Source organism: Salmo trutta, chromosome 7 (genome assembly GCF_901001165.1).
Source record: "Salmo trutta chromosome 7, fSalTru1.1, whole genome shotgun sequence".
Lineage (NCBI taxonomy): Eukaryota > Metazoa > Chordata > Actinopteri > Salmoniformes > Salmonidae > Salmo > Salmo trutta.
The window spans coordinates 19,799,333-19,814,601 of NC_042963.1; the positions used below are offsets into that span (position 1 = coordinate 19,799,333).

Consider the following 15,269-nt stretch of genomic DNA (forward strand, 5'->3'; position numbering starts at 1 on the left):
TCATTGAACTGGGACAGATTCTAAATGGTATTGATAAGCCATACTGGGTCTAACTAAAGTTCCACATACAGTAACCTGTATTCCTTCATCTCTCTCACTCACTAGGGCCAGCTCCAGGCATAAGAGGTCGCCCCCCCCCCCCCCCCGACAAGGTATGCTTAGATATGCAGACAGCTCTAGAAACAAAGGAAAGGTGTGTTTGAAAAATGCTCAATTCTCCAACTTCCGCACGGGAAGTCTAGTCACCCTCTGGACCAACCCCCCCAGCTATCCACACATACTTTGTGTTAGTGTAAGAATGTGTGAGTAGAGTCCAGTGTGTGTGTGTGCACTAAGTTAGTGCAAAAAAGAGACAACGCAGGTGGTCCGGGTAGCCATTTGATTAGCTATTTAAAAGTCTTGTTTAGAAATCTTATATGAGTTTCCTCCTTTCCCAGTAGAAAGGTCGTATTTCCGAGTTCCCGGCATGACGTGAACGAGGCAATACACAGGTTTCAGTAGAAGGTTAGGTGGTTGAAATGACTAGCATCCAACTGCGCACACACTGGTTGACTCAAAGTTGTTTCAATTAAATTATGTTGAACCAACGTGGCATAGACGTCTGTGCCCAGCGGGATCGCTATACAGACTACTTTTGTCCCTTAACTTTAACCTAACTAATCGTTAAAGAAAACGGCTGCATACAGCGCTTTCGGAAAGTATTCAGACCCCTTGACTTTTTACACATTTTGTTACGTTACAGCCTTATTCTAAAATTGGTTAAATCTACACACAATACCCCATAATGACAAAGCAAAAACTGTTTTTTTTTCGAAGACAAAAATATATATAAAAAGTGAAGTTTTGCTTTAATGTCAAGTCAGCTCATAATTGTTGCTACTTTAGCTGTTGTGCTAGCTAACATGCTACTGAACACTGACACTAGCGTATTGACATATTGGTATTAATAAATAGACAGCAACGTATTCACCTACAAATATGAGTGTTTAGGCAAATAAATAGTTAGCTAGCTCGTCAACACCTTCATTGAGCAAAAGCCATCCAAGAAGACTGTCGCTGCTTCAGAAGACCAGATGCTTTCCCTCTTCCGAGGCTGACGTGACGAAAACTCTCAAAATTGTGAATGCTCACAAAGCAGTCGGCTCAGATGGCATCCCTGGCCTCGTCCTCTGTGTGTGTGTGTGTGTGTGTGTGTGTGTGTGTGTGTGTGTGTGTGTGTGCTGACTAGCTGGCGGGCATCTTCTCGGGCATCTTCAAGCTGTCCCTGTCCCAGGCTATAGTCCCCACCCTTCATCTTGAAAGCACACTATATGGGATACTTCTAGTAGTTGGACACATTGGTGAAACATTTCTTAAAAGCTCTTTAAGTTAATGCTGTGATGGCATTAATAAAGATAAGACAAAACGTGTGGAGATGGTTGTTTCAATTTGTGAAATGTGCAACACAACCTAATTACTTTAGGATATTGAATACTTACACCAGGCACTGAATATGGGTGTGGTGCACTTGTGTGTGGACATGACTTGTTTGGATATAAACTTTTGTGTAAACCAATAATGGTCTGTGTTGAAGCTTCCGAAGTGTGCAGGGAGGGCACTACCAAATGTTTTTTTTCCAGCCAGCCCCCCATGAAAAGTGATGTTACTAAACATGCCTATATCATGCATGCACAATTCCTTAGTAACAACAAGAGTCAGTGACACCTTCAGTGCCTTCACACCCCTTGACTTTCCCCCCATTTTGTTGTTACAAAGTGAGAATAAAATAGATTCATTTTTTTGTCAACGATACTCTAAATTCTAACTTTATTTTTAATAATGGAAAATAAAACAGTAATATATCTTGATAAGTGTTCAACCCCCTGAGTCAATACATAGAATCACATTTGGCAGTGATTATAGCGTTGAGTCATTCTGGGTAAGATCTAAGAGCTTTCCACACCTGGATCGTACAATATTTACCCATTTATTATTACAAAAATTCTTCAAGCTCTGTCAAGTTGGTTGTTGATCATTCCTAGACAGCCATTTCAAGTCTTGCCATAGATTTTGCCACTCATGAACATTCATGGTAAGCAACTCCAGTGTATATTTGGCCTTATGTTTTAGGTTATTGTCCTGCTGAAAGGTGAATTTGTCTCCCAGTGTTGGAAAGCAGACTGAACCAGGTTTTTCTCTAGGATTTTGTCTGTGCTCAGCTCTATTCCGTTTATTTTTATCCCAAAAAAACTCCCTAGTCCTTGCCGATGACAAGCAAACCCATAACACGATGCAGCCACCACCATGCTTGAAAAAATGAAGAGTGGTACTCAGTGACCACGTTTACATGCGCACAGTATTCCGGATAGTAGATCATATCCCGCTTAAGGTCTTATTCGGGATAAGCTGTTTACATGCACCTTTGATATCCCACTCACGAATATCCGTTTACCATGAATAAACAGAATATTCCTAATTTAAGTTCATATGGGTTAAATGGAATAGTAACTGACATATGGACACTGACTGGAGGGCCTATAACCTCTCACATGTAGCCAAATATAATATTAACTCCTGCAGAATTATGCATTTCTTGCAGTAAAATTATACAACAAATGTTAATTTTATCTCTGGAACAGGAGTGGAGAAATATGATTTCTTTCTTTCAGCAACTCTTGAGAAAATGCTAATGTGCATGTAATTGTTATCTTTGACACTGTTATGCAAGCAGGCAGTACTTCAACCACATAGAATATGCACCCAAGTCGAACTGAAGTCAGAAATGTGTTTCAGCTTTCTCAGCTTTTCATTTCCTTATGAACGGTTTCCACTGTTTTTAAATTATTGAATTTTCTCCCCGGTCCCTAAACTAAACAGACAACTTTACCTGTGTTAACTAGATTACTAATGCATTCATTATCAGTGTAAGACATAGAGGTGAGCACTACTTTATTTAGTCGTCTGGGGCAACAAGTTATGACAGAAGAGAAGATGCAGGCATCTAACTATAGTTGACAAAAAAAAGTTACCTACCATAAGTCGGAAATTATAATATGGCCAAACAAATGTTGAAAATTATAATCAGACTTTTTCTAAATTATGAGTAAAAGTAGCCTAAGCCAGTAAACTATACAATCCAATACAGCATGCCAGCTAAATAAATTGTGTATTGAACTGCGCAGGTAGCCTGCTTCTTGAAGTGATTTGTTTGACAGATGAAAACATCACAACACTGATGATATTCGAAACTGAGCCTGCACAGACCATGAAAAACAACAGTAAACAGCAAAAGATGTTTACATGCCCCAGTATCCCATCTAAGATAAGCATATCCCAGGCATCTTATCCGGGTTTCTCATAACCGGGATATAAGCCTTTTCTGGTTAATGTAAAACTGATATGTTTATATGCGGCAAGTCAAAAACAGAATACTTGACTATCCCAAAATAATAACGGGATATTGGGGTGCATGCAAAAGTGGCGAGTGCTTTGTTGAATTTGGTCCGAGTTAATTTCTTTGCCACATTTCTTTGCAGTATTACTTTAATGCCTTGTTGCAAACAGGATGCATGTTTTGGAATATTTTTATTCTGTGCAGGCTTCCTTCTTTTCACTCTGTAATTTAGGTTTGTGTTGTGGAGTAACTACAACGTTGTTGATCCGTCCTCAGGTTTCTCCTGTCACTCTGTAACTGTTTTAAAAAGTCACCATTGCTCTCATGGTGAAATCCCTGAGCGGTTTCCTTCCTCTCCGGCAACTGAGTTAGGAAGGACACCTGTATCTTTGTAGTGACTGGGTGTACTGATACACCATCCAAAGTGCTATTTAAGAACACCATGCGCAAAGGGATATTCAATGTCAGCTTCACTATTAATTAATTTGAAAAAAATCGAAACATAATACCACTAACATTAGATCGCATTCAAGGTAAATGCTGCAGATGTCAGATTCATTTTTAGAAATGTCCTAGAAAATGACAAGCCACTATAGCTTGGTTTCTGACTGAATCCCAGCCTAAGTCTATTATTATTTAGTCTCTTTACAAGGATAACATGTACAGGAAGTGACCAATTGAATTACAATTGCCAAAATTATTATTTTTATTTAAATTCACATTGGTCACAAAAAATAAACCAATACAAAACCTCAAACAATGAGCTTGTAGCCATTTAAACCCTGATCTAGCTCACGGTAGGCAGCTTGGACTTGTGACATGGAACGCTGCTGTAACTTCACCACTGGTGTAAAGACTCATGCTTAAGTATTATTACTTCTGACATACTGTTACATCGACAGGTGCATTCAGAAAGTATTCAGACCCATTGACTTTTTCCACATTGTTACGTTAAAGCCTTATTCTAAAATGGATGAAATCGTTTTTCTCTCATCAATCTACACACAGCACCCCATAATGACAAAGCGAAAACTGGTTAAGAAATGTTGGCAAATATATATATGAAAAAATGAAATATTATATTTACATAAGTATTCAGACCCTTTACTCAGTACTTTGTTGAAGCACCTTTGGCAGCGATTACAGCCTCGAGTCTTCTTGGGTATGAAGCTACAAGCTTGGCACACCTGTATTTGGGGAGTTTCTCACATTTTTCTCTGCAGATCCTCACAGCCTCTGTCAGGTTGGATGGGGAGCGTCGCTGCACTGCTATTTAAGTCTCTCCAGAGATGTTAGATTGGGTTCAAGTCCGGCCTCTGGCTGGGCCACTCAAGGACATTCAGAGACTTGTCCCAAAGCCACTACTGCATTGTCTTGGCTGTGTGCTTAGGGTCGTTGTTCTGTTGGAAGGTAAACCTTCGCCTCAGTCTGAGGTCCTGAGCGCTCTGGAGCAGGTTTTCATTAAGGATCTCTCTGTACTTTGCTTTGTTAATCTTTCCCTCGATGCTGACTAGTCTTCCAGTCCATGCCGATGAAAAGCATCCCCACAGCATGATGCTGCCACCACCATGCTTCACCGTAGGGATGGTGCCAGGTTTCCTCCAGATGTGACAACGCTTGGCATTCAGGCCAAAGAGTTCAATCTTGGTTTCATCAGACCAGAGTATCTTGTTTCTCATGGTCAGAGTCTTTAGGTGCCTTTTGGCAAACTCCAAGTGGGCTGTCATGTGCCTTTTACTGAGGAGTGGCTTCTGTCTGGCCATTCTACCATAAAGGCCTGATTGGTGGAGTGCTGCAGAGATGGTTGTCCTTCTGGAAGGTTCTCCCATCTCCACAGAGGAACTCTTGGGTTCATGGTCACCTCCCTGACCAAGGCCCTTCTCACCCGATTGCCCAGTTTGGCCGGGCGGCCAGCTCTAGGAAGAGTCTTGGTGGTTTCAAACTTCTTCCATTTAAGAATGATGGAGGCCACTGTGTTCTTGGGGACCTTCAATGCTTCAGACGTTTTTTGGTACCCTTCCCCAGATCTGTGCCTCAACACAATCCTGTCTCGGAGCTCTACGGACAATTCCTTCGACCCCATGGCTTGGTTTTTGCTCTGACAGGCACTGTCAACTGTGGGACCTTATATAGACAGGTGTGTGCCTTTCCAAATAATGTCCAATCAATTGAATTTGCCACAGGTGTACTCCAATCAAGGGTCTGAATACTTAAAAAAAAAAAAAATACGTTATTTACTTAACAGTTTTTGCTTCGTCATTATGGGGTGTTGTGTGTAGATTGATAAGGAAAAACATTTACTCATTAAATTATAGAATAAGGCAATAACGTAACAAAATGTGGAAAAAGTGAAGGGGTCTGAATACTTTCCAAATGCACTGGACACATTAAAAAAGGTACTATAACAACACTTCTCAGCCTGCATCCATACATTTGCCCAGAGGGATCATGAGTAGTAGCTCAGAAGTAAACACATGTGCAAAGAGTATATTGTAATGTACAGCATGAAAAGATTTTAAGAAAGAACAGGGTCGTGTTCATTAGGCACCAAATGGGAAAAAAACTGGTTGAAACCGGAAGAGACATTTTGTTCGATACTCCGTTTTTGTATTCGTTTCAAATAATTTAAAAACTTTTTAATTTTTTTTTAATTTTATGAACACGTCCCAGGGTTTAGTCAGTCAGGATGCAACAGAAGACAATTTCTTGGTATGCTAACAGAATGAAGGCTAGAGGCAAGGTTTTCAACAAACACACCTTCAGAACTCTTATAAAACAATATTACCAACACAGCTACCTGATACTGTATCTTTCCAGGCTGCAAAGTAAAAAACAAGTCAAGTAAAATAGAAAATCCCCATAATTGTATAAACAACATTCAGAAACATACTAAACATAAGAAAGTAAAATAAAATATATATAGCACCCATCTTGAGTATTGTAACTCCATGATAAAAGGCTTGTGAAGACATTACTAAATCATCCCTCCGTGGAATCACTTTTTGACCATGTGTCTAGTTCATTCTCCTCAAGGTACAGAATTTATAAAAGTAGAGTACTAGCTAATCTTAAACTTCACAATGCATTACTTACAGTATCATCTTACTGTATGTGTTCTGCCACAGGTTTATTTGGGACTCTGACACGTGTGTAAAAGTTTGATTTAGAGCCATTTGTACTGTCAGAGCAGTAACCAATACAGTATGCATGCTTTGCTTACACCTACTGTGCCAGCCTGTGGCAAAGTACGGTATTAAAACAAAGTGTCAAGTCCCTGATTTCACATATTTAAAAAAAGACTGCCTTGTGGGCAACACACACAAAACCAGATAAAAAGCTAATATTCCACAAATACTTTAAAAATAATAAATTTAGACAATTCCATCTATCAACTAGTCAAGTGTATATTCCAAAATGACAAAAAAATACAAAATACTAAAAACTATCATTTCTGTCTTCAAACGGAGGTGCAGCTTCTTGTTGAAGGGAGGGCAAAGAACGTGCGGGATTGAGGTTTGTGCACGTCTAGATAGGGCTCGTTAGGAGCCTTTTACCCTTTCTTATACATTGCCCACCCATGCCTGTGGTTCTTTAGAGCCACCAATGTCTAATCTGATCAGTGAAAGACTGCTTCATCCACTGTCTGTCTGGGAGTTGTCCTTCTGTGGTGGTGGCCGTAGGAGGCTGGTAAGTGTTCGCCTTCTCGGCAGCATCTGAAATTAGAACAAAAAGCCTTTAAAAGCTCCGAGGTGAGGAAATTTGGGCACGCTACCTCAAGCCCATTGTTAGGGGCGGCAGGTAGCCTAGTGGTTCGAGCGTTGGACTAGTAACCGGAAGGTTGCTAGGTCGAATCCCCCAAGCTGACAAGGTAAAAATCTGTCGTTCTGCCCCTGAACAAGGCAGTTCCTAGGCCGTCATTGTAAATAAGAATTTGTTCTTAACTGACATGCCTAGTTAAATAAAGGATAAAAAAAAAAAAATTGGAACAGGTAGTCAAGTGTTTTAGGCATGGAGGTCGCTAGATCGGGCTTCTTTGTATCCGTGCTATTACGGCTTCTGCGACAGCATGGGCAGCATCAATTTAGGGCTCTCTATTTTAAAGTAGTCCATTTCTCCATCTTCTGAGTCTAAACAAACTGAATAGGTGCATACTGCCACCTGGAGTGTGTTGTCTGAACATGTGTAAAGCCAAAGTTGGTGATTTACTCACTGCCACCTGCAGTTATGGAATGTTTGCTCATTGGCTGATTTCTCCTGATGATCTGGATGGAATTATGTGATCCTTCCTTAACCCATAGGAAAAATTGTGAAAGTCCTCAATGGCGCTGCCCATGCTAAAACAGGCTTTGGGGCACAATTCTTTTAAATATATTTAACCTTTATTTATCTAGGCAAGTTGGTTAAGAACAAATTCTTATTTACAATCCCCAAAATGTGCACCCCTTGGGGTCCCCAGGACAGAGTTTGGGAAACGCTGAACTACAGCCAGAGGATTGGTACATGACGGACACATTGATGTTTTGCAGTTGTCATATATTGTTCATATGGTAAGTACGTATTTGTTGCATGAGAAATAGACGGAAAACTATTACTGCCACCAGTACAGGCATTGTGAAAAACATCAACGAATTGCGTGGTAGGCTTTCCTTTGGCCACTTCTGCTGTTCACAAGTGATTTCCCATCCCATAGGGTTATTTCTCTCCCTAACACTGGCTGCTCCGTTTCAAAGGACACTCCACCACCGAGGGACACTCGAAAACGAGGGGGAGGGCTAAGTGGGGGTTATTGGGATCGAGCCCATCTATGGGTTTAGGCCATAGCTAGACAGCACACATCCCATGCATAGGGGACAGCAGCAACCAGGCCTGGTACTGAGTGTGCCAGCAAGGCATGATAAGTTAGTGATCACTCATAGGTTTGGGTGTTTAACAGGTGAGAGGTGTACTGAGTAGGACTTTAGTTTTGGCATGCCTTCTTGATTATTTTTGTGTATATTATAATTTTTTTGTCACAATTGAACAACTATGACCTGCTTGGGCTGACTGACTACAGAGTCCAGACAGAGCTCACCCTGGATCCTGGTAAGTACGTGTGTGCTAATTACTTTAGACAACACCGGCCAGCTTAATCGCTTACTTTCATGCTTAATGCACACATTAATATCAGGTTATGGCCCAGTTAGTTAGCTAGGACCCATAGACATAGCTTAGGTAAAAATATTCTATAGTCTAGGTAATTGGTTTCAAAACACCATTTAGTCTCCTAAATTTTTGGCCATGCCATCAGCAATAGAGTACCACAGTATGGGTCAAAATACCCATAAAACCTAGCGGTCAAACTGGGAAATGCTTCCAATCATTTATCCACCATTCATTTTTCCCATTAGGGATTTTATTAACACAAATAATGGTTGTGTTACGTGTATGCTTACCCTGGCGTGATGTTTTGATAACCGTGTACAATCTCTATGAGAACTGCAAAACAACAATGTGTCCGTTATGTACCAATCCTCTGGCTGTAGCTCGGCGTTTCCCAAACTCTGTCCTGGGGACGCCAAGGGGTACATTTTCCCCCCTCAAAAATCCCCTATGGGAAAAATGGACGGTGGAATAACGATTGGAACCATTTCCGTTTGACCGCTAGGATTTATGACACACCCGCTGTGGGGCTCTATGTGACTGTGTATAGTATACTATCCCTGCATTCCAAACCAACCCCTAGCCACTCCTGTAGCTCTGGAGGGATTGGATAGGAATACGCAAAATATGCCTTTTGATAGGCTGGATGTCATTCCCGCCATATTATTCCCACCTATCCAGCCCCTTTAGATCTGTAGCAGTGTCAGGAGAGGAATTCGAGGCACATACAAATCCAGTGTTTGGATCACGGTACCTCGTGGCGTCTAGACTCACTACAAGGTGAGGATGCGGAAGTACTTTCGTAATTTGGGTTAACTATCCCTTTTAAGACCACAGTTGATATAGTTACTGTTCATTCTATTTGTATGGTGCTGACCTGTGTTTCCAGCCAACGAGAAGTTAGTGACCGTTGCTCTGGCCCTCCTCAGGCCCTGGCCCGCCCTCGCCATACGCTCCGCCGAAGGCGGCCTCGTAGCCTGGGTCGTACGCCTCTTCCTTGATCGCCATCCTCTTAGCGTCCTCTGTAACGGGGAGAAAAACAGAATTCAATTCGTGATTTAAAAAATTGTTTTTTTATTTATCTGGTAAACAAAACAGTTGTTCAAATCAGCTCCTTCAGGTGACTAGGGAATACCTTGAGACCGTGAGATGGGACAGGACCGTGATGGGTTTTCATTTCATTCTTCAAAATGAAATGTCATATTGTACCTTATCATAATAAATGTACATTTTATATTAATTAGGTCAATGATGTTCCTGTTGGAATAGTCATTATAGCACTGTCTGCAGCACGTTCTCTTACCTTTGGCCAGTCCCAGGTCAAAGCTGTACTCCAGCTCCTGAATCTCGTCAGATCGGGCCACGCCCTTGAGCTGGTCCCTCAATTCCCTCAGCTTGATGTAGAAGTGCACTTTGTCCTGAGCACGGGGAAACTGGGCGCAGCGGGCACTCGACGAGGGCATCAGATACAATGCCTGTATGGGCGAGGGCGGGGTTACATGTCATTTCAAAGGGGAAATGGAACGGTACTGCCACTGTATGCTCAATGCAAATGATCAGAGTTAAAATGTTGACTATTTCAAAATATTTTTGGGGGTTTGATTTTAATGTTTAGTCAAACGGTGACATTTTGATCAGTTATTGTGAGAAAGAGCTTGATCCAGGAAGTACATTTTCTTTCAACTCTTCCATTTCTTTATCATCCATTCATCATGAAATACAGTTTCTGGAGCACCACAACACACACACACACACACACACACACACACACACACACACACACACACACTACCAGGTAGCAGAGCCCTTACCACTTCACAGTCCGGTATCTTGTGTGGCTGCAGACCAAAGTCAAGCTTCTTGGGCTTTTTACCAAACATCTCTCTGCAGAACATTTCATAGATACCTGAAAATAAACAGAATGTCAAATGGTTAATATCGAATTTCAATGGACATTTCTGGCCACTGGAATTTCTCCTCTTTAGCAGGGATGTGTAGCTACTTACATTTTCCATTGAAAACAGCTATGAGGGGCTTGTACTTTTTCAGCTTCTCAACAAGAATTAAGGCGCCCTCGCGTAGCTCTTTGCTGTGAAGAAACATACGATTCGAGTCAAACATTATATTCCATCTATGTGAATTCAGCTTGCTATGTGGCCACCGTTCGAGACAAATGTCTATCTCACTCATTTTTCAGCACATTGCAGACTGACTTTAGGTATTTTGTTATTTTCTTCCTAAGCTTACGTTGACAGGTCCTTGCTTCCAGGCGTTGTCCTTGCCACCATGTTGGTGAAGCCGATCTTATATTTCTCTGGCAGGCTGGTGTCGCTCATGTGGTTGAGCTGCTCATCAGTGAATCCGGACAAGAACAGGCACTTCCCTGAAGAGGAGAACTACTCATTAAAGTACCATTATCTTTCTGAAATTGGGGTGAAAATCTGTATGCTCCGCGCACTACGCATACAACTGCATCATCCTGTTTGGCATGAGTAAACATAACATTGCTAAACTTTACATTCAAGGCAATGTATTTGATTCATAAATGGTGTTAGAGTAATGAAAGAGCTGACAACAACAAAAAATACTAAGAAGGAAGATTGATGACGTTTTCAAAGTAAGAGACTGAATATATACGCAAAGCAACTTACAGAAATGGTTTCCATGGCCAGGGAACCATCGTCCAATATAGGCTGCCACGAGACCTGGGTTGATTCCAATCTAGAACAAAAAAAGTTGCATATTATACTACCTTTTTTTCCCTCATTCGAGCACGCAAGACAGAACGTTTTGCAGCTGAAAACGAAAATAAGCATTTCTCATTGGACAAATCAGGTAGCTCCATTGTCTGGCGCACATCAAAAAATGTCTGGCACAAAGCGACAAAAGCGGCGAACTCACGATAACATAGTCCAGGTTGTAGTCAAGGATGTCGGTCAGAGTTCTACTCATGACCTCGTCCTCAGTCATGCCTTTGAAGCGGTCCCTTTTCTTCTTGACCTTCTTGAAGGTCTTGTCTATTTTCTCCTGCGTGCCGTCTGCCTCTTGACCCTCCTTGCCTTTCTTGGCCTTGGGTCCCGGTTTGGCCTTGGGTCCCGGTTTGGCCTTGGGTCCCGGTTTGGCCTTGGGCATTTTGGGTGGCTTGGGCTCCTTTGGTTGTGCCGTTCTCCCTCGCTTTTTTGCTGGAGCTGCAAGAGGGAGAGATCTTCCAATCACCTTGCTGTGAACCTTCACACTAGCTTCGACTGTCACAGGAACACTGATTTGTCGATGAAACATTTGTTTTTAAATCTGTGGGGAAATGCATCAAAGAACACTTCCCCAACAAATGAATCGACTTTAAATCCATCAGAAATACATTAAGGCTCATGTCCGTTATTGAATACAGCTCTGCGGGAATAAAGAACCAGGATACCTTTCGCTATGTTGGCGGGCTCTTGCTGAGCCATGAGCTCATGACTGACAACCATATGAGCCATGACCCTCTGTCTTGGTCCCTCTGTGTAGTGAGGGTGAGGACTGTGATGGTGGTTGATGCCCGGCTACTCCCCCTGCAGAGCCTGAAGCTGTTGAGTAGACTGAATCCTGAAAAAAGGAAGACAAAAACAAAAAAGACCAAGTGTTAATTATATAACTGAAATACACTGACTATGCCAAACATTAGCAACACCTTCCTAGTATTGCGTTGCAACCCCCGCACTTTTCTCTCAGAACAGCCTCAATAAGTCGGCATGGACTCTACAAGGTGTCAAAAAGCGGTCCACAGGGATGCTGGCCCATGTTGACTCCAATGCTTCCCACAGTTGTGTCAAGTTCGCTGGATGACCTTTGGGTGGTGGACCATTCTTGATACAAGCGGGAAACTGTTCAGCATGGAAAAACCCAGCAGCATTGCAGTTCTTGACACAAACCGGTGCGCTAGGCACCTACTCCCATACCCCGTTCAAAAGGCACTTGATTCACCCTCTGAATGGCACACACAATCAATGTCTCAACTGTCTCAAGACTTAAAAATCCTTCTTTAACCTGTCTCCTCCCTTCATCTACACCGGTTTGAAGTGGATTTAACAAGTGACATCAATAAGGGATCATAGCTTTCACTTGGATTCACCTGATTGGTCTGTAATGTTTTGTATACTCAGTGTATATTCTAGTACAGGGTTTCACAAAGTCGGTCCTCGGGACCCACGTTTTGGGTCAAACGTTTCGGGTAGCCTTCCACAAGCTTCCCACAATAAGTTGGGTGAATTTTAGCTGGTGGAACTGTGTTAGCGTTGTAGGCCTCCTTGCTCGCACACGCCTTTTCAGTTCTGCCCACAAATGTTCTATAGGATTGAGATCAGGGCTTTGTGATGGCCACTCCAATACCTTAAGGACAACAAAGTTAAGCCATTTTGCCACGACTTTGGAAGTATGCTTGGGGTCATTGTCCATTTGGAAGACCCATTTGCAACCAAGCTTTAACTTCCTGACTGATGTATTGAGATGTTGCTAAAATATATCCACATACTTCTCCATCCTCATGGTGCCATCTATTTTGTTAAGTGCACCAGTCCCTCCTGCAGCAAAGTACCCCCAAAATATGATGCTGCCACCTCCGTGCTTCACAGTTGGGATGGTGTTCTTCGGCTTGCAAGCCTCCCCCTTTTTCCTCCAAACATAACAATGGTCATTATGGCCAAACAGTTCTATTTTTGTTTCATCAGACCAAAGGATATTTCTCCAAAAAGTATGATCTTTGTCCCCATGTGCAGTTGCAAACCGCAGTCTGGCTTTTTTATGGCGGTTTTGGAGCAGTGGCTTCTTTTTTGCTGAGCGGCCTTTCAGGTTATGTCGATATAGGACTCGTTTTACTGTGGATATAGATACTTTTGTACCGGTTTCCTCCAGCATCTTCACAAGGTCCTTTGCTGTTGTTCTGGGATTGACTTTCACTTTTCGCACCAAAGTACGTTCATCTCTAGGAGACAGAACGCGTCTCCTTCCTGAGCGGTATGACGGCTGCGTTGTCCCATGGTGTTTATACTTGCGTACAATTTTTTGTACAGATGAACGTGGTACCTTCAGGCGTTTGGAAATCGCTCCCAAGGATGAACCAAATTATTTTGGTTATTAGAGGTCTTGTCTGATTTCTTTTGATTTTCCCATGATGTCAAGCAAAGAGGCACTGAGTTTGAAGGTAGGCCTTGAAATACATCCACAGGTACACCTCCAATTGACTCAAATTATGTCAATTAGCCTATCAGAAGCTTCTAAAGCCATGACATAATTTTCTGGAATTTTCCAAGCTGTTTAAACGCAGTCAACCTAGTGTATGTAAACTTCTGACCCACTGGAATTGTGATACAGTGAATTATAAGTGAAATAATCTGTCGGTAAACAATTGTTGGAAAAATGACTTGTGTCATGCACAAAGTAGATGTCCTAACCGACTTGCCAAAACTATAGTTTGTTAACAAGAAATTTGTGGAGTTGTTGAAAAACTAGTTTAAATGACGCCAACCTAAGTGTATGTAAACTACCAACTTCAACTGTGTGTGTATATATATATATATATATATATATATATATATATATATATATATATATATATATATATATTTAAAAAACATATACACACATATATTATATACATACACACATGTCTGTGTGTGATTGGATCTAAGATCATAAGACTGTCTGATTGCACAATAAATTTGGCATGCAAGTAAAGAAAAGTAATTCTGTGAATAACTCAATTCAATACATTAGGTTATAGGATTTCATAGATGTAGGTTTCACAATGAATAAGTTGCAATCAAAACATGCTGTTATTTCAGATTCACAAGATTTAGCTATTCAGTGGGGGGGATTTCGTTCAATCGGCGTCCTCCTGGGGCTTCTTTTTGACGGCGTAAGAACTCAACACTGTTGAAGATATTCTGAGGGGACAAGCAGTCATCCATACAGCTTTTCTTCTCTTTATGGTGGACTTACTTTGTTAGTCTGATCAATATTCATATTGATATTATTATTCTGATTTGGATATAGCACATTTCCTGGTCATTGTCTGGCATTGTAGGATTACTACGTCAGCTAGCAAGTGTCAGGGAGAAAAGTCAAAAGGATAAATGTTGTGCTAGACTAGTGTCGCTTTAGTAACTTGTTTGTCAACAAAGTAAACAAATCACACATTCTAACCCTACTTCGTCTATAGTGTACTTTCAATCAAAATCTAAGCCATTATGGATACCTAACGTTAGCTGGCGAATATAGCTACGCAAACTAGCTTAGTTAGCTATTTCGCTAAATAGCATGGATGAATGACTTGCTAACTAGCAATGAGCTGGTTCGCTGTCCAATGAATACGAATCGTATGTAATTGATCAAATGCATACATACCTCTTACAGATATGGTCGAATGTGGGGTTTTGTTCTTTCTTGAAAACGAATGTACTCTTATCAATTTCCCTTTGGACTTGCTAGCAAGCAACAAAGAAAGAGACGCACGTCAACTTTGACATGGGAATATACCAACATGATTAATAGGGGGAAAAAAGTCAAACGTTCTTCTCTTGAAATAATACGTTTAGTGCATGTATAAAAAAATATTTATATTGACATCAGGGATTTATGCTAATATAATATGAACTGCAAAAAATATATACATAACCCAAGCCACACTCCACACTCCCCCCCCCTCCATTTCAGCGTTGGTTTGCTCTACGGACTTTTAAACTCGCGAGGTGGTTTTCTATTGGCTTCCAACCTTCCAACC

General features: G+C 41.4%; 1 protein-coding gene across 1 annotated transcript; it reads right to left on the reverse strand.

Moving 5' to 3' along the window:
* Positions 1-5,958: 5,958 nt before the first annotated feature.
* LOC115197091 (G/T mismatch-specific thymine DNA glycosylase) lies at positions 5,959-15,040 on the reverse strand. The gene is made up of 10 exons (XM_029758278.1): positions 14,894-15,040; positions 11,928-12,097; positions 11,414-11,700; positions 11,164-11,233; positions 10,760-10,895; positions 10,519-10,601; positions 10,324-10,418; positions 9,816-9,987; positions 9,390-9,534; positions 5,959-7,086 (listed from the first exon to the last, which is right to left on the reverse strand). The coding sequence occupies exons 2-9, from the start codon at positions 11,989-11,991 to the stop codon at positions 9,413-9,415; spliced, it is 1,029 nt and encodes a 342-aa protein (XP_029614138.1). The 5' UTR covers positions 11,992-12,097; positions 14,894-15,040; the 3' UTR covers positions 5,959-7,086; positions 9,390-9,412.
* Between the last annotated feature and the right edge of the window lie 229 nt (positions 15,041-15,269).